This window comes from Ochotona curzoniae, unplaced genomic scaffold (genome assembly GCF_017591425.1).
Source record: "Ochotona curzoniae isolate NIBS_2020 unplaced genomic scaffold, NIBS_Ocur_1.0 contig_2927, whole genome shotgun sequence".
Taxonomy (NCBI): domain Eukaryota; kingdom Metazoa; phylum Chordata; class Mammalia; order Lagomorpha; family Ochotonidae; genus Ochotona; species Ochotona curzoniae.
Window position 1 is genome coordinate 8,059,164 of NW_024465654.1, and position 16,484 is coordinate 8,075,647.

The window sequence follows — 16,484 nt, forward strand, 5'->3', positions numbered from 1 at the left end:
CGTAGGGGATCAGTGAGCTTTGCCAGGGAGTGCCTTCCAATAAAGCTTTGTTTTAAGCTAAACTCTATTCTGTGTAGATTTCTGGTTCTGAACATGAACTCAGCCTTACAACCCCCAAAGCCCCAGGCAGCAGTGGACTGAGTCAGGCTCACTTCTCCAAGCACCCACCCTGCTCATCATCCTGGGAGGAGTGCAGACTGCCACCCTGGCCCTGTGGCCACAAGCCCCTCCCGGTGCCGTCAGCCTGGAACCCAGCTGAGGCCTTGAAGAGTCTGGAACGCAGGTCAGGCCCTGATGGACACAGACCACTCCAGCCTGAGCCCTCCAGGCACGAGTGAAGGGGCCTTGGTACCCCGAGCTGGGGGAAATCATGGGAGTCTTCCGTCAGTCTCAGGACCAGGGCCTGGTCAGGGTGTGCCCCACCTCTGTGCCAGGGTTCAGGGGCCTCCACGCTGGACTTGGTAGGGCAACTTCCCTTGCCTGGACACACCCCCACAGTGTCTTTCCGTCCCAGGGGTGGCTGCTGGCTCACCCACTCAGCAGCAGGAAATGAGGGGGTGGTGGGAGGTCCTCTTGCAGCTGAATCAGCAGCCAGCACCCCATCCCTCCACCATTCCTGCCAAAAGCCCTCTACCTCTTCCCCTAGGCCTCCACCATGAGGCCCTCAGGGTAGCCAGCAGGTGACCTGAAACTCCTGCCTAGAGCTAAATGATGCTTTTGTTTTCAAAAGGGGAGAGGGAGGGGGGGTACCCCCTTCTCTGGCTCTGCCAGTGCAGCTGGGGCTTAGCACAGGGGCTGGCTGCACTGTCACCAGACATGTGTCTTAGCCTCAATGCCTGTGAGATGGGAAGATGCAAGGCTGTAAGGGCACTGGCATGGCAAGCACAGGTTCCAGCCCCAGCTGCTGCACTTGCCATGCAGCTCCCTGACAGTGCACTGGAAGGCAGTGAATGATGGTCCGAGTGCTTGGGTCCCGTGAATGGAGCTCCTGGCTGCTGCATCCATTTGGGGGAGTGAACTAGCAGGTGGAAGACATCGTGTGTTTTGCCCTCAACCCTCTGCCTTTCAAATGAATAACAGTCTTCTTTGAAAGGGAAGCGAGGAGAAAGACAGGAGAGAAGAGAGGGAGGAGAGCTCAGCTGTTTGCCACAGAGACCCAGCAGCAGCAGCACAAGAGAAACAACGTTCCCTGCTACTCAGGCAAGGTGGGGCCTGGGGCTGCTGGGCACACAGGCAGGAAGCCCATAAAGGTAGGTGTCCCCCCACCTCAGATGGTGCTGGGTGAGAGGGCCAGGACCCCTAGTCCCTGCTCAACCCTTCCTGGAGTGTACCCCAAGGTTCCTGCCTGCACAAAGCAGGGGAAGGTAGGGGAAGGCTGAGTGAAGTTCTTTGCACACACATGCGACATATGGGAGCAGACATATAACTGTGCATGCACACACATGACACACATGCAGCATACAAAGGTGCATACCCACTCAAGCACAACTCACAACCACGTGTGCACACATACTTCCTTTGCTTTTCCTCCTTCCACACAGAGCTGGGCCTCCTGGAACAGGGTGTCTGGGGGTCCAGAAGGTTCAGTCCTCGGCCTCTGGTGCTGTTTCCGAGCACTGAGCTCCTGAGGCAGTCTCCCCTGAGCCTCAGGAGGGACCCACACAGGAAGCCCACACAGGGCCACTCAAGGTGTGAGAGGTGCCCGGCAGCCAAGAGCTCTGAAGGACACAAGTGCTACACAGAAGCCTGGGGAGGGGCGTGGGAAGCTGTGTCCCTGAGCCCTGGTCCACCCTGGGTCAGAGGATGCCAACCACAGCCTGGGTCTAGAAGGAACAAAAGCCTCTGGGACTTCCGAAGCACTCTTCCCCTCCTCCACTCAGGGAGGGAGCAGACTGCCTCAGCTGGGAAGGGTGGCTAGCAGGGGTCCTGGGGAGACTGTGTGTGATCCAGCCACCAGCTGTTCCTGGCTGCTGGGTCCCAGAGGACAGGGCCTGGTCCCCTCAGCCACAAGGGCAGGTACACACAGCTGGCCTCAGAAAAAAACAACACAAGCCTTCAGGGATTACCCCTCCCACAAGGCCCTGCCCACACCTCCAGGACGCCACAGGTCACATACCAAGCACTCAGACAACAGAGTGGAGGCGGGGCCTGGGGCACACCTGCTGTGCACAGCTCTATTGGATAGTCCTGGCCATGCCCCTGGGGCTTGCCCTGCCAGCTCCACTTCCAAGTCCTCTTCAGTCATTCCAGGGCACAGCAGCTCTGTGCTGCCCATGCCTGGAACCTCCAGTCCAGTCCAGCCCAGTCTGGTCCCCTGCCCAGCAGAGGGTCCCTCCGCCCAGTCATCCTCCTGGGGGAAGTGCCTGCTGCAGCCCTCGTTACGGCTCCAGCTCCCGTGACAGGCGGGACAGCTCCCGTTGGTTGTCGATGACCTTTAGCTGTTGGACATCCGCCCAGGCGCTGGCTGGATTCCGTGTGTTCAGGGACTGCTCCGAGCCTGGTGGACAAGAGGGGTCAGCAAAGTGCCACGGCACTGCCCCTCTGCTGACACTTGTCACACAGCTCCCCACCCACCGCCTCTGAACTCCCCCTGCCCCACAACAGACAGGCCTAGAGGTTGGCATTGTGGCACAGAGCATTAAGCAGTTACACGCAATGCCGGCATCCCATCTGGGCACCAGTTTAGGTCCTGGCTGCTCCATCTCCGATCCAGCTTCCGGGAGAGGTACATGGGAAGACAGTAGAAGATGGCTCAAGTGCTTGGGTCCCTGCACCCACGTGGGAGGTCAGGATGAAGCTCCTGGCTTCTGGCTTTAGCTTGGCCCAACCGTGGCCATTGTGGTCATTTGGGGAACAAATCCACAGATGACAGCCTCTTTCTTTTTTTCTCCTTCTGTAACTTTGCCTTTCAAGTAAAATAAATAAATCTTAAATTAAAAAAAGAGGCTGGATCTGAAGAAAGCAGATCTCTGGGACTTCAAATATCATCAAACCCCTTACTAGGGCCAGAAATTGCTGAAAAGGAACACAGTTTGTTGTCCTACAACTCTGAATACAGTTGCAGGGTTTTTACAGAGTAGGAGTGTGTATGAGCAATTATTTCGATAAACCAAAAATGAGCCAATCAAAATTCAGGGAGCAGCCCCCTGGGCTAAGAGGAGCAAGTGCAATTACTGCCACCCCTCATGCCTAGGCAGGCGACAGCCGCACAGCTCCAGTGGGACAGTTGCAGACACAGAGGGCAGAGGATGCTAGCAGCCATGTCCTACAGCTCCAGGTCATACAACTCCAGGTCGGGCCGGCCGCAGGTGCCCACACTCAGGCTTGAGCGCACACTACAGCTGCCCCCTAATGCAGCCCCTGTGAGGCAGTAGTGAGTGAGGGCTCAAGTGTGTGGGCTCCTGCACCCATGTGGGTGACCTGGATGGACAGAACTCCTGGCTCCTGGCTCCTACCTGGCCCAGCCTGGCTGGTGTGGGTATTTGGGAGTAAACCTTGCAGACAGAAGATCTCCTTCTCTTTCTTCACATTGTGTGTGTGTGTGTGTGTGTGTATGACTTTAAATAAATGGGTCCATCGTAAAAAACCTAGAGTGGACACTACACTGGACTTAAAACCAGGCGGGCTGGGGATGCTGTGTGGCAGCAGCAGGGGAGCCTACACTGGGCACCAGGCTTGAGCGCCGCCGTGCTGGCTGAGGGCTGGGGAAACAGAGGTGCAGACAGGGCGCGCACATCCAGGTACAGTAGCACCCACTTTACTCACATGTGGAGATCCGCGATGCCTGGCTGTCCTCGTGTATGTGGGCAGCTCGGGTCCTGAGTGGGGAGAGGGGCGCTGGGTGGGTGAGAGGTGGGAGTCAGCGATCAGCTGAGCCAGGGCGTGTGGGGCGGTGCGGGGCTCTGCCCAAAGGGTCCGCCTTCTCACCATGACCGTGGCCTCGGCAGTGGTGCAGCACCCGCACGGCTCGGGCCAACATCCGCTGTGGGCAAGAAGTGAGTGAGCACTGGCCCCGCCCTGCCTGGGGCTGCGGTGATTAGAGGCTCCAAGGGGGGCTAGAAGGAGCACTGAGGCTCTGCAGCCCCCAGGGCAGGGAGGATTCCATGCTCACCATCTTCTCGAAGTTGATGAGGTTCTCCACCAGCGTGCGGTTTCCCTCATGGATAAAGGTCATATCTAAAAGGGGGTCTGCTCTCAGTGCCCCCTCCCTGGCTCCTGCTCCCACATGGGCTGTCGTGACCTCTAGAGCAAGCCAGGCCCCAAGCCCAAACCTCATGAGGCCCTCGCAGTTCTCCTCTGGCCTTGCCTTCTGCACTACTTGCTGGGTGGGTAGCAGGCAGGGGCCAGGGGTGGGGGAGGTGCCCAGCCTTACCTTTGAGAAGGAGGGGCATGAAGGGGATGATTGGAGGGGAGAGCTTGGCGAGAGTCACGCGATAGGCCCTGTGGTTCCAGGACGGGTCCTGTGGGAGAGGGACCACAATGGGGTTCTGCCCTTGACAGGCCCAGGAACACACTTCTCTCAGCCACAAGGATGGCTTCGGGGGCAGCCTGTCCCAAGTCACACCGCTGGGGCTCAGCGCAGGGGGAGGGGCTGATGCCATGGCTTCCTAGTCTCCCACCAGCACCCAGCAAGCCCCACAGTGGGAGGTTACAGGTGAGGGTTCCTGGGAAACCCTTTTATTGCCTCTCCCCAGATCTCTGGGCCTCTGTCTCAGTCCCTCTCTGTACACCCAGGGTGGGCATTGTACCACCACGTGTCCTGTAACACACACTCAGGGTGGGTACTGCACAACCACATGTCCTGTCTACACCCACACACAGCTTAGTGTGTAACATCATGCCCCATCCCAGAGGCCTGTGTCTCGCTCCTCCCAGCCTGGTACACGTGCAGATACCATGGTACCCTACCCCGGGCTATGGGCTAGAGGTGGGCCAACACTCACCAGCAACCTCTCGAGGGCTGAGTACAGCCTCCGAACCTTCTGGGGCAGCCGCTGGAAGACAGTGAAATGGATAGGGGCTGTGGCCTCCAGCAGCTGCCCTGCCCTGTCTCCCTGGGGACCAGGACCTGGTAGGTGACCCTACCTCCCAGGTACGGGCCAGGCGGCTGATGGCCGAGTTGCTGAGACCAAACATGATGGCAAAGAACGAGTTGAGATTCTTCTGCTCCTTCAAGCTGTGAGCAGAGAAGCAAAGAGCTCAGTGTGGTGCCTGAGCCAGATGGGGGCGGGGGGAGCAGCGCCACAACCACAGTCCAGGACTCACTGGGCGGCCAGCTTGATGAACTTCCTGAGCAGCTGGGCCCGTGGGCCAGGCAAGGGGCAGAGGCACAGCTCTGTGGCCACCCAGTACTGCAGCTGGTTGAAGCGGCGCATGAAGCGCTCCAGGTTGGCGGTGGTGACATCACGCAGGTGCTGGGGACCCAGCACGTAGTGGATCAGCTCCACCTAGCAGGGGAAGTGAGGTAAGAGCTGCCTGGGGCAGGCGGTCTGCCCCCTCCCCAATGGTCCCATGGCCCATACCTGGTGGATGCTGTGGAAGAGATCCCTGTCCTGCTCCGTTAGCTGCCCTGCCAGGTCCTTGGCGCTCACCAGCTCCAGTGCCTCAGCTGAGCCCATTGTGGGCCCCAGCTGTTCAGGGTGTGGGGTCTGCAAACGGGAGCACATGTGCGGGTGGCCTGTGTGATTCAGGGCAGAGCCTGGGGACCATGAGGGCATGCTGCAGAGGTACAGGGGCTGTTGGGGTCTTCCTGACAGTGTCCCGAGGTGGAGACCACCACCCCTCCAGGAGTCTGTTCACCCAGGCAATCTGACAGTCCTGGATGCTTCCCCAGTTGGGGCTCCTTGGCAGCCATCCCCATCTCTGTCTGGCCTTACCAACTCATGCACCTGCTGCGGGTTAGCCACAAACAGCCGCTCATTGAGTCCCAGAGATGTGGCCACACCACGGGCTTCTGGCTGCAGGCCCACGGCATCTGCACAGAGAGTGAAGGCTGCACTGGGCGGTCAGGGGCCCAGCCACACATCACCCAGGCAGGAAGGGGGATCTCAGCAGCAGGGAGACCTTGTCCCTCCAAGCATCAGTGTTCACAGGGTGGTGCCAGAAGACGCACCTGAGCATACACATGTGCTGTGTTTCTGAGTCCCTGACACACATGGGAAGGCCTGAGGACATCTCAGTGTTGCTGTCCATCAACCCTGCCCCTCTGCACTGCCATGGACGGGACTGTGTTCCCAGGCCAGAGTCAAAGAAAGTAAACTGCTTTGCATTTTTGTCATGTATACAGCCTGACACTGGTGTCACAGCAGTGTAGCAACATGTGTATAAGAGCTAAAAATACCCATGCTCATGGGACTGCAGTAAAACATAGGCTCCTGAGAGCTGCCCATCATTGTGGTCTGAGGTAGGCACCTCTGAAAACCTCCATGAAACCATCCTGGGCAACCGCAACTCACCAGGCGGCCACCAGGGGGCAAATGCTTCCAGGGGTGGGGCACAGGTGGCTTCTATGCCCCACCCCCTGTAGCTCTGGCCAGACTGCCAGACAAAACTGGGCTCTGTCCAGGTGGCAACGTCCCTCGTACAGCCACAGCACGCCCCGGCTTTGCTCAAGGCCTGTGTGCCGAGTCTTTGGCTCACTGTCCTGCCCAGCAGCCAGAGCAGCTCCTTCTCTAGCCCCCCGACATTCAGCAGGTCGCAGAAGTGCCTGCTGCATGCCCAAGTGAGCAGCGACTCAACCACATGAGGCATGCACAGACATCCTGGCTGCCTATCCACAAACCTCTTAGCAGTCTCCACAGTCAAAGGGTTGCTGTGCCTCTGCTGGGGGTGTGTGACCCGCAGGCTGTACCCCCTCCAGAAGTGATGCAGACCCAGGGTGACTCCTCCCCAGGATCCACCCCCACAGCTCACCGCCTGCAGAGTTGACCTTCACCAGCACCTGACCACTGGTTCTGCCATCTGCCTGAGCCAGGGCTGCCAGCACCTCCCGCACCGAGGCCGTCACGGGCAGCTGCAGGGTCAGCCCCGAATGGTCGGGCCGGTAGACGTCATAGGACACTGCAGAGGAGGACGACAGTGAGCTAGAGGCGCTGCCTGGTCTCCCCACCCGGGAGGAGTGCACAGGGGTCCCCAGTCTGCAAGGGGCCTGCTTGGCCAGCCACTCACCTTTGTCCCCGGCTCGGATGGCACAGTTGCTGCTGGGCAGGGGTTCTTCGTGGCTGGGGAACCAAACAGGTGCATTCCGGGCCTGAGGGGAAAAGGAAGCAAGGCTGGGCAGATGGCAGCCTAGGGAAAGGGCTGACACCCCCTGTGTACCCAAGTCCCCCTCCCGCATGCTAGCTCTGCTCTGTGGCCTGGTAAGAAGTCCCCTCTGCTGCTCCTTGCTGGCAGCTATGCTTCTGTCCCAGGGTTCCCCTGCTCTGCTCCCTTCTCACTGGTCAAAACATCTACCTGTGAGCCTCTACTCCCCCCCAGTCCGAATTGGTCAAGGCTGCACCTTGAAGATGTACAAGAAGCCAGTGGGAGCAGGGGACCCGCAGAGGGGCCCACGGCTTGGGGCTGAGACTAGATGAAGAATCTAGTCAGGCCAAGCCTCTGAAGGAGGGTCCGGGCTGAGTCAAATGCTTAAGCATGTGTGGTGCACAGCCAGGCCCCCAGCAGAGCCCATGCCAGTCCCAGCTGGTACCTTCAACTGAGGAGAGGCATTCCCACAGCCATTCTCCAGCCTGGGGAGCGGGAGAGGGGACGTCAAGAGGAAGCTGGCTCCCAGCAGCAGCAAGTCTGGGGGTCCCAGCCCCCACTCTGCCCACTTTCCTGAGCCCAGGACAGACGAGAGACCAGACACAGCAGGGGAGGGGAGGGTGGGGCTGGTTTAGGTAGGTTCTGGACCCTTGACCCCATGCCTAGCCTCAGTGGGAATGTCTGAGAAGGCAGTAATGACCTCAGTGACTCATCGGATGGGGCTGGCATGCCCTGGCACCAAGAGCTTCCAGCAATAAATGTGCTAGATGGTGGACATGAGGACAGCAGAGGCGTCCAGGGACATGGACAAGAGGCATGGGTTGGGAGGGTTTGGCCAGGACTCAGCTGGTCCCGGTGCTATGGGCCAGGGTGAGTCAAGCGTCACCTGTGCAGTCGCCTCCTCTCTGGCCACTGTCCTTTTAGCAGGCCACTCAGCTGGACATCCCCACTCACTAGCTTGGAGAAACCCTGTGAAGAGCAGAGGTGTTGAGCTGGCTGCAGTCCCGGGGGCCCAGCTGCACCCCTCACGCCCAGGCACCTGGAGGAAGCTGGAGGCCACAGGGTCTGCATGCAGCATGGGGCCATACAGGGCCACCCACTGGTTGACCAGCCGCACGATCTGCTGCCTCTTGTTGCACACATATGAACTGTGCTCTCGTTCACTGCCACCCGCAGGCTGCGCGTGGAAGGTGGCGTCGGTCAAGGAATAAGACACACAGCAGAGGGCCCAGGGCACGGCACAGCTAGGGAAGCAGGCAGCTCTCTCTCACACTAACACACTCTCACAATCTCTCTCACACACCATCTCTCATAGTCTCTCACACATTCTGTCACACAGCTTCCTCAGATTCTCACTTCCTTTTCACATACAATGTCACACACACTCACATTTGCAGTCTCTCTCACACTCACACATTCACACAATCTGACACTCACACGCTCTTACACATTCTGTCACACAGCTTCCTGGGATTCTCACTTCCTTTTCACATACATTCTGTCACATGCTCTCTCACACTCTGTCTCTCTCACACTCACACGTTCTGTCACACTCTCATAGCCTCTCACACTCGCAGTCTCTCACACTCAGTCTCTCTCACACACTCTCACAGTAGTTTTTCATTCAGTCTCTCCCATTCTGTCACTCTCATAGCCTCTCCCACCCACATTCTGTCACACAGTCTCCCCCTTTCTGTCACACTCTCATAGTCTCTCACACTCAGTCTCTCTCACACTAGTTTTTCACTCACAGTCTCCCATTCTGTCACAGCTCTCGGCCTCTCAATGCATTCTTTCTCATACACATTCTGCCACACACTCGCATACTCTCAACACACTCGTTTTCTCACACAAGTCATACACAGTTAACAGTTTCCTACAGACACTCAGAAGTCTCACATAGTCTCTCTGTCACACACTCACGGGGTGCCCCATGCCCCCTTCACAGGTAGGAAGGATATTGGTGCAATAGTGCAGGGCAGAGCTGTGCACTGGGCATGAAAACGCTGTGGGTCAGCAGGAAGTCACTGAGGAAGGTCTCTGGGGAGGGGGTGGGAGGCTTCAGAGGTCAGTGCTGTGAGCAGGGCGACCCTCCCCAAGACCCAGCTGAGGTCCTGACCCCTACACTGTGCTGAATACGCAGTGCCACTGCCGCCCCTACCTGTGGGGTCATGGGAGCTGGAATCGGGCCGCATGGCCTCCAGCAGGAGCTCCAGGATCTTTTCTGGGGTGCCAGACATCACTGTGTACCTGGGGCAAAGGTGGGCTCTGAACTGACTGTGCCCACCCCCACTCCCCAGCAGACACCAGTTGTCAATCATGCCACTCCCCCTCCGCCAAGTTTACCAGCCTGGTCCACCAACCCTGCCCAGGGTAGCCTGAGGCTGACCCAGGGGTGGGGAATTGCCTCGTACCGCGTCCTGCCTGGCGTCGGGGGACAGGCAGGGCTGGCACCCTGGGAGGCCCTCTCTAACACCAGCACCACCTTGCCATGCTCTTCCAGCCTCATGGTCTTGGCTTCCACGTCCTGGGGGACAGACGCACTTTGAGCCCCAGCTGCCCTGGCTGGCCAGAGCCTCCCTGAGCTCTTCCCTCCCATCCAAGCCGCACCCAAACAACCTGCCCCGGTCCCCCCACTCCAGGTGCAGTTCCCGCTCCAGCCCCCACGGCTCCTCGGATCCCCAATGAGGCACCTTGATGATACGGTTAAAGTCCTGCTTATCCACACGCAGGAAGTGACAACTGTCCTCTCGCAAAATGATGGTGGCTGCCCGAGGTGCATCATTCACCAAGGCCAACTGCCCAAAGTCATCTCCCTCATGCAGGGTTGTCACCAGTCCCTGCAGTAGGGACCCAGTTACAGCCTGCCCTCCAGGTGACAGGGGAGGTGGGGGAAGGGGCTGGGGGCTCACCTTGCCGTGAGTGACCACGTTGACAGACCCCTTCCAGATAATGTACCACGATGTGCCCTTGTCGCCCTGGCTGAACACTGAGCGAGGCAGGAGTCAGACACGGCACCCCCCAACACACCTTGCTCGGGGCCCCAGGGCTCAGTCCCACTTACACACAGTCCCGGCCTTGCTGTGAGGCTCAAAGAGCAGAACTGCTGCCAGCTCCCGCTTCACCTGCAGCCAAAGAAGGCAGTGAGCATTGATCGGGGCGGGGGAATGTGAGGGGGTGCTGCTGATCCCAGAGTGCAGCAGCAGGAGGCAGTTGAGAGGATGTATGGAGGGCAGGCAGGTGGGACTGACCGAGTTGGACAGGTGCGCCACAGCCTTGATATGCAGCAGCTCCTCGAAGATGAGTTCTAGCTCCTCATGTGTGCGCTGATTGGGGCTGTGGCACAGCACAGGAAGCCAGCGTTAAAGTGCGGGCTGGGGAGGAATGCAGGCAGGCCCAGGGCCAGCCGGCGCCTCCGCTGACCTTTATGGAGAGTGGCAGGTGCTGGACACCAGGCCAGGTGCTTGCATGTATCACCTCCCACACACGGCCCTCACAGCAGCCTGGTGAAGCGAGCACCGCTGTCCCCGCCCACTCTACAGAGGTGGAACCTGGCCTAGCTGGAACTAGAACCCAGACCTGCCCAGGGTTTCAAAGCCCACCCCCTCAGGTTGTGCCTGCCCACCGAGGCCCAGGATCTGGCCTGCAGCTCCACTCAGCTCATCCCGCTGGCTAGCAAGGTGGACTCCCAGACTCACGGCTTGCGAAGGGCCATGGTGAGCAAAGCGTCAGGCCCTCGCTGTGCCAGCAGAGCCATGGCCTCCACCAGCTCCTCCTCTGCCTCGGGGCTCCCTGTGGGCTCCGGCTCCAGCCAGGGAAACCGGTAGAATTGGGCATCACGGTCCTGGAAGGCCCAGTCGTGTTTCACTATGGACAGAGAGGTGGAGGGGAAGAAATTGAGGCTGTGTGGGTCTGGGTCCCCAGTGCAAAGCCAGCCCCTGCCGTGGGGCTCACCATGGTACAAGGCACCTTCATCCAGGAGCACCTGGCAGATACCCACGGCCTGGCTACGCGAGTGCACTGCCAGCCCCAGCGTCAGGATCCCATCCACCAGCTCCCGGCCAGAGCAGCACTGCCTGGAGGACAAAGCCATTGAGAGGGGCAGTGGCCAGCCCATGCCCAGGTCCTCCTGTGGGCAGTGGGAGGAGCCCTCTCACCGATAGAGCCTCAGGTGATGCTTCCGGTCGCGGATGAGGCCTGGACAGGCAGCCAGGAGGTGCCGGTACAGCTGCTTCCCAGCCCTGAGCACACGCTCCGTGGAGGCCTTGGGGAGGGCACAGTGGGCTTAGGCCCAGGCCTCCCCACGGCCCCGTGCCCTCCAACCACATCCTACCTGCTCCAGGCTCCCGCTGAAATCCAGAGACTCCTGGCTGGCAGTGAGCGGCGTCTGAGGGCAATGGACAGTCCGGTCATTATGCAGCCTCAGCCCCCTGCTATGCCATCCCCTGGGTGGCCACCTGGTACCGCCTCCCTAGACCTCAGAGCCCTGCCCCCACAGGGAGCCCTTGAGGGCACCGTGCTGCCAGCCCAAGAGCTCACAGGAGCCATGAGGAGCAGCAGCAGAAGCTGGAGACCAGCTCCAGGCCTGGGGCTTCAGGCACAATCGCAACAGTGCACAGGTGCCTCAACTTCCCTCTTCCTTGGCTTCTGCACCTGCATAACATGCAAGAGACCCAGGGGCTGACGTGTGGGCTTTGGGAGTGCAGGGTGACTGGACCCAGGAGGGGCTTGCCAAAAAAGGGAGAATCGGCCCCTCCCCCAGCGTCCCTTCGGTGGGAGTCCCAGAGCCATTGGAACCCCTCCTTCTTTGCCTGCCACAGTCAGAGCACATCATAAACACCATTGTCATGATGACAGATCACACATGAGCCAGGCACAGTCATGACTGTCCCTTACTGAGGCTCATAGTAAGCATAGGGGAGGTGCCCTAGAGACTGAGCCCCTGGGGACAATTCCTACCAGTGTCCACTGCACTTGCCCCTTCTCCTTCCACCCAGCTTGCTGCCACCAGCTCTCCCTTCCCACCCGCTACCTGAAACGCCTGGGAGGACTCTGATTCCAAACATAAACCCACTGACTGCCTGGGCTGGCGCGCACGGGCGCCTGGCCCGAGGCTGGACGGAAGTTACTAGGTGTCCCCAGGGTATTCCTGCTGGGGTCACTGGGCCCAGCCTAGTGCCAGACACAAAGCCCTGGAGACTCAGGGACAGGAAACGAGGAGGAGGAGGAGCCAGGGGAAGGAGGAAAGGCAGGAATGCTGCCCAGCCTGTGCCCCAGAGCTAATGACTCCTTGCTGCCCGGGTCGAAATGTCCAGGTACCCACAGTGCACTGCTCCCTTACACAGGACCCTGGAAAGCAAGTTCTGGCTGATGCTATGTTGCACCGGCCCTGGGCAGAGGAAGACAGGACGGTGGGGCCACGCCATCCCGCCCCTCTGCTGCCTGTGGGCCCGTCTCTTCCCTCTACACAGCAAAGGGACAGTGGCCTCAGGTGTGTTCTGGGGGCACACATCCGTGGCCAGCAGCAAGTCATGGCACATTAGGTCTGTAAAACTGTAGAACCTTCTAGGTTGGGGTAGGTCTGCAGAGAGCAGTGAGCTCCAGGGCCAGATCCTGTCCCTCACGTTCCTACCTGGCTGTGACCTGTGTTGCTTTAGCCCTCTGTGCTTCAGTGTTAGTGACCTGTGCGTGGGGCCCACCCCATGGGAGATGACAAGGATCCAGTGTGGCCAGGACACGCATAGTGACCGCTTGGAGGACGTCCATGACCTTAGCCCACCTGTGGAACCCCTGAGGAGCACCTATGCCCCCTGCACCACCCACGGATGGAGCTGACGGCCTCCCTGTTGGTTCAGCATCCTAGTGTCAACAACTCAGCTGGGGAAGCTGCAGGAAGCTCCCTGCTCACCTGCCCCTCAGCTGGTACAAGGAGCAGATGCCAGCCAGCCTCTCCTCCCTCGCCCCCATGCCCTGTTGTGCATCCTCACAGCCACGTGGTGTGGGGACCCTGCAAACCAGCTGTCTGGGGTCGAGCTCAGACACCAGGTGGGGCTGTGTGGGGAAGGATGGGGGATGGATAAAGGCCAGGGTGCCCTGGGTGAGCACACTATGTTGGCTATGACCACCCAGGCCTGGGGCCCAACTTTGCAGCACAAACCTGTCACATTTCCCTGTACCTCCACTTTCCCATCTGTCAAATGGGAACAGTGACAGCTACACACTCACAGGTGTAGGGTGCTGAGTGGAGCCAGCAGGTTGCCAAATGGGGCCACTCCTCCCGTGTCCTGCAGAGAGCATCCAGGTCCTCCACAAGGTCTCCCTGACCCTGCCCTGCCTGCCACCCATTCCTGTCCCATTTACCTCTGCCTTTGCCACACTGGGCACATTCCCTCCAGTAGAATCCTTTCCCTATGCAGCTGCCTGCTGGCCTCTCTGAGCTCTTGCGGGCACAGCCAGAGCCCTCCCAGCACTGGACACTGCTGGCCAAATGCTACCTCTTGGGGCCCCACATGGCACTCAGAGGTGAGGGGGCAGGTGCTGGGGACTCCCCAGTCCAGCCTTTGTTCAGGGACCTTCTGGACACACTGCAGCTACCTGTTTCTGGCCCTGAGCGTCTAGGCTCCCAGCAACACCCCTTCCTTGCTCCTGGCAGCTCAGCAGCCCTCACTCCCACTCTTCCCACTTCCCCACACAGGCAGGCACCCTTCAGCTGCAAGGGCCACCGGCAGCCAGGAGACAGCCTGGCGGCCTCCTCCAGCCCCTCCCAGACGCTGGGCCCCAGGAGGCTTGCCTGTGACCTCACAGTCCCCAGCACCTGACCTCCCCCCACCCTGCCTTGCCTCCACAGCTGGAAAGGGGACAGGAGATGCACTAGTAATTATAGCTTGAGAAGGAAGCAGGCAGGCCTGGCTCCAGCCCAGTGGCTCCCAGTTTTACAGGGCGAGGGGGCCCGGGACCCTTCATGCTGCTCAATTTTCCTGCAACTTCCTAGTGTGTGTTGTGGGGGGTGCTCTACTCAGAAGGGGATCCCGTGCCATGTTGGTGGGCCAGCTCTCTCTATCCCCTGGTTTGCCTTGCAAGACCCACCACAGGGCCCCTCAGCCTGCCACAGCCACCGCCTTCTTTTCCCTCTGGCCGGCTCCTTCCTTCCTGAAGCTTCAGGGAACTTTTCCACTGGCAAACCCTGGCAGGTTTCACACAGCTCAGAATCGACACCAGCCCCTAAAGCTAGGACCCCCGCAGGACTCCTTATCCCATGCCAACGATGGGAGTCCTGGTGCTGAGCCAAGCTCACCCACCCTCACCTGGCCCTGCCCACGCCTGAGTGGACATGGCCCTGTGGGCATGTGCACTCGGCCGGCCGGTCGCAGTCCCTGCTCCCCGCCAGCAGGTTAGACACCACTCGCACTCGCTCACCCAGCGAAGCCCCTGCACACGGCCGGGGCGTCCGTGCGGCGGCAGCAGCAGCTGGTAGGAGCAGCTCCGGGGTCGGCGCATCCTCCGCACCGCGACGAGCAGCGGAGCCTCCGGCTGAAGGTCAGCGAGGCCACCCACCTGCGCTGCGGGCCCGGGTCACCTGCCAGAGGCGCGCGCCTGGTCAGCCCTCCTGGGATGCGGGCAGCACCTTAAACAGCCGCGCGGGCAGGGGCAGCGGGACCGCGGCGGCCTTCCCGCCTGGCCGAGCCGCCTCCTGCACGCGCTGGGCGGGTCTGGAGGAGGCACCTCCCCTGCACGCAAGGGGTGCGGGACGGCTCCCCGAGTCTCTGCAGCCGCCACTGCACCGCAGGTCTCTCAGGCTCAGGACTGCTGGACACCCGAGGCCCGGCAGCCCCGGCTGCGTCCCGCATCGGGCAGTGGGCGTCCGCCGCGCCCGCCCCTTGACCCTACTCCCTGTACCCCTGCCACCTCTCCCGACCCTCGAACACGCTGTGGCAGCCGGGCGGGGGTCCTACGGGCGAGGCGGGGCCGTGACGGACCAGGGCAGAACTCCGAGTCTGGGCACCCCGCCCAAGTGGGAGGGGGCGCGAGAGGGGGCGGCCGGGCGGGGTGGGAGTGGGGGTGCTGGCCCGGCCGCCACGTGGCCCGGAGGAGAAACGCAAACAAGGAAACGGGGCGGGGGTGAGTCACGGTGGCCCCACCCGGGGGAAATCCGGGCCGGGGCCGCTTCCCGGCTGCGGGTCCCCAGTGCCGGGGCGGGCCCAATGCTTCCCGTTCACAGCGGGGAAGTCAAGGCAGGGGGGGCGGGTGCAGCCGCGGTGGGGCGCGGGGAGGGCTTGGAACTGTAGCCTCCACCGTGGCAAGTACCTGCCCGGTCCCGGAAGGAGCTGGGCCCACAGCTGCCCTGCTTGCTGAGCAGCTGTTGGAATCCAACTCTGATGCGGACCATCCCTTGCTAGCGCAGGTGCAGGCCCTGTCCCCCACGTCCCCTTGCAGTCCTGGAGGTGGCCAGGGTGGGCAAGCACCTGGCAGAGGAGCAAGATCCAAACCCACGGCCAGTTCCGGGATTGGAGGGTGTGTGGACTCTATGAGAGGAGGAACAGAGGCTGCTGGGATAGCCGCCTGGGCAGAAAGAGTGTGGGTGCCTGGCCATGGAGAGCAGAGGCCCCTGTCTTGGTACCCCAGCACCTGCTCACCGAGGCTGGGACAGCTGAGCATGCAGCTGCCATGTTCTGCCACTGTGCTTGGAGCCATCCACATGTTCCATGCTTGTTGCAGTCTGAGGAAGCAGATACTGATGTCATCCACCTTACCGGTGAATACCTGAGGCTAATCACCTCCCAGCAGATGGGGGAAGAGGGCTGGGACTCAGCTGGGGCTGCCTGCTCCAAGTGGCCCTAGACTTCTGATCTGGACTGAAGGGGATGGGGATGCAATCCTTCAGATCCACAAATTGTGCCATGCCCATGACCCAGCCACCCAAATGCCCTCCCTGTCATTCCTACCCACCTCTCCAGCCCCTTCTCAGGGGGCCAGGGAAGGCTTGATGGGGACGGAGTAGAGGCCTGGGGTATGGTGTTCAAGGATGACATCCAGGCCAGATGGACACATCCCAGAGGTATGAAGACACTGCGTCCTGGTCTCAGAGGTCTGCCGGGTGCCAGGACAGGTAAACAAGGAACTGATGGGCATTTGCAGGTGTAAATCCTCGCAGCAGTCCTGGTGGCAGGCCCCATGGTGGTCAAGTATACCCCAGGGCCCAAGAGTAGGAGGAACAGAACCTGAGCCCTGCTCCTGAGTCTGTA

At 60.6% G+C, this 16,484-nt stretch overlaps 1 protein-coding gene across 2 annotated transcripts; it reads right to left on the reverse strand.

Moving 5' to 3' along the window:
• Positions 1 to 2,148: 2,148 nt before the first annotated feature.
• RAPGEF3 (Rap guanine nucleotide exchange factor 3) lies at positions 2,149 to 15,222 on the reverse strand. Of its 2 annotated transcripts, none has more exons than XM_040978943.1 (27): positions 14,659 to 15,221; positions 11,576 to 11,629; positions 11,400 to 11,506; positions 11,197 to 11,318; positions 10,941 to 11,109; positions 10,494 to 10,578; positions 10,307 to 10,367; positions 10,155 to 10,231; positions 9,936 to 10,082; positions 9,657 to 9,769; positions 9,404 to 9,492; positions 9,204 to 9,282; positions 8,282 to 8,432; positions 8,129 to 8,211; positions 7,688 to 7,727; positions 7,168 to 7,249; positions 6,913 to 7,059; positions 5,877 to 5,974; positions 5,523 to 5,648; positions 5,266 to 5,447; positions 5,086 to 5,176; positions 4,944 to 4,994; positions 4,373 to 4,460; positions 4,112 to 4,176; positions 3,928 to 3,982; positions 3,766 to 3,837; positions 2,149 to 2,497 (listed from the first exon to the last, which is right to left on the reverse strand). In XM_040978943.1, the coding sequence occupies exons 1-27, from the start codon at positions 14,737 to 14,739 to the stop codon at positions 2,379 to 2,381; spliced, it is 2,634 nt and encodes an 877-aa protein (XP_040834877.1). In that variant the 5' UTR covers positions 14,740 to 15,221; the 3' UTR covers positions 2,149 to 2,378. The 2 variants fall into 2 exon arrangements, with proteins under 2 accessions (XP_040834877.1, XP_040834878.1); XM_040978944.1 differs by having other exon boundaries at positions 2,382 to 2,497; positions 3,766 to 3,818; positions 14,659 to 15,222.
• Positions 15,223 to 16,484: the final 1,262 nt, after the last annotated feature.

Coding starts and splice junctions, on each gene's coding strand:
- RAPGEF3 (XM_040978943.1), bottom strand. CDS start 14,739: ATGCGCCGACCCCGGAGCTGCTCCTACCAGCTGCTGCTGCCGCCGCAC. Junction 5,448..5,522: donor TCTTCCACAGCATCCACCAG/GTATGGGCCATG, acceptor TTCCCCTGCTAG/GTGGAGCTGATCCACTACGT. Junction 4,461..4,943: donor CAGCCCTCGAGAGGTTGCTG/GTGAGTGTTGGC, acceptor CCTCTCCCACAG/GACCCGTCCTGGAACCACAG.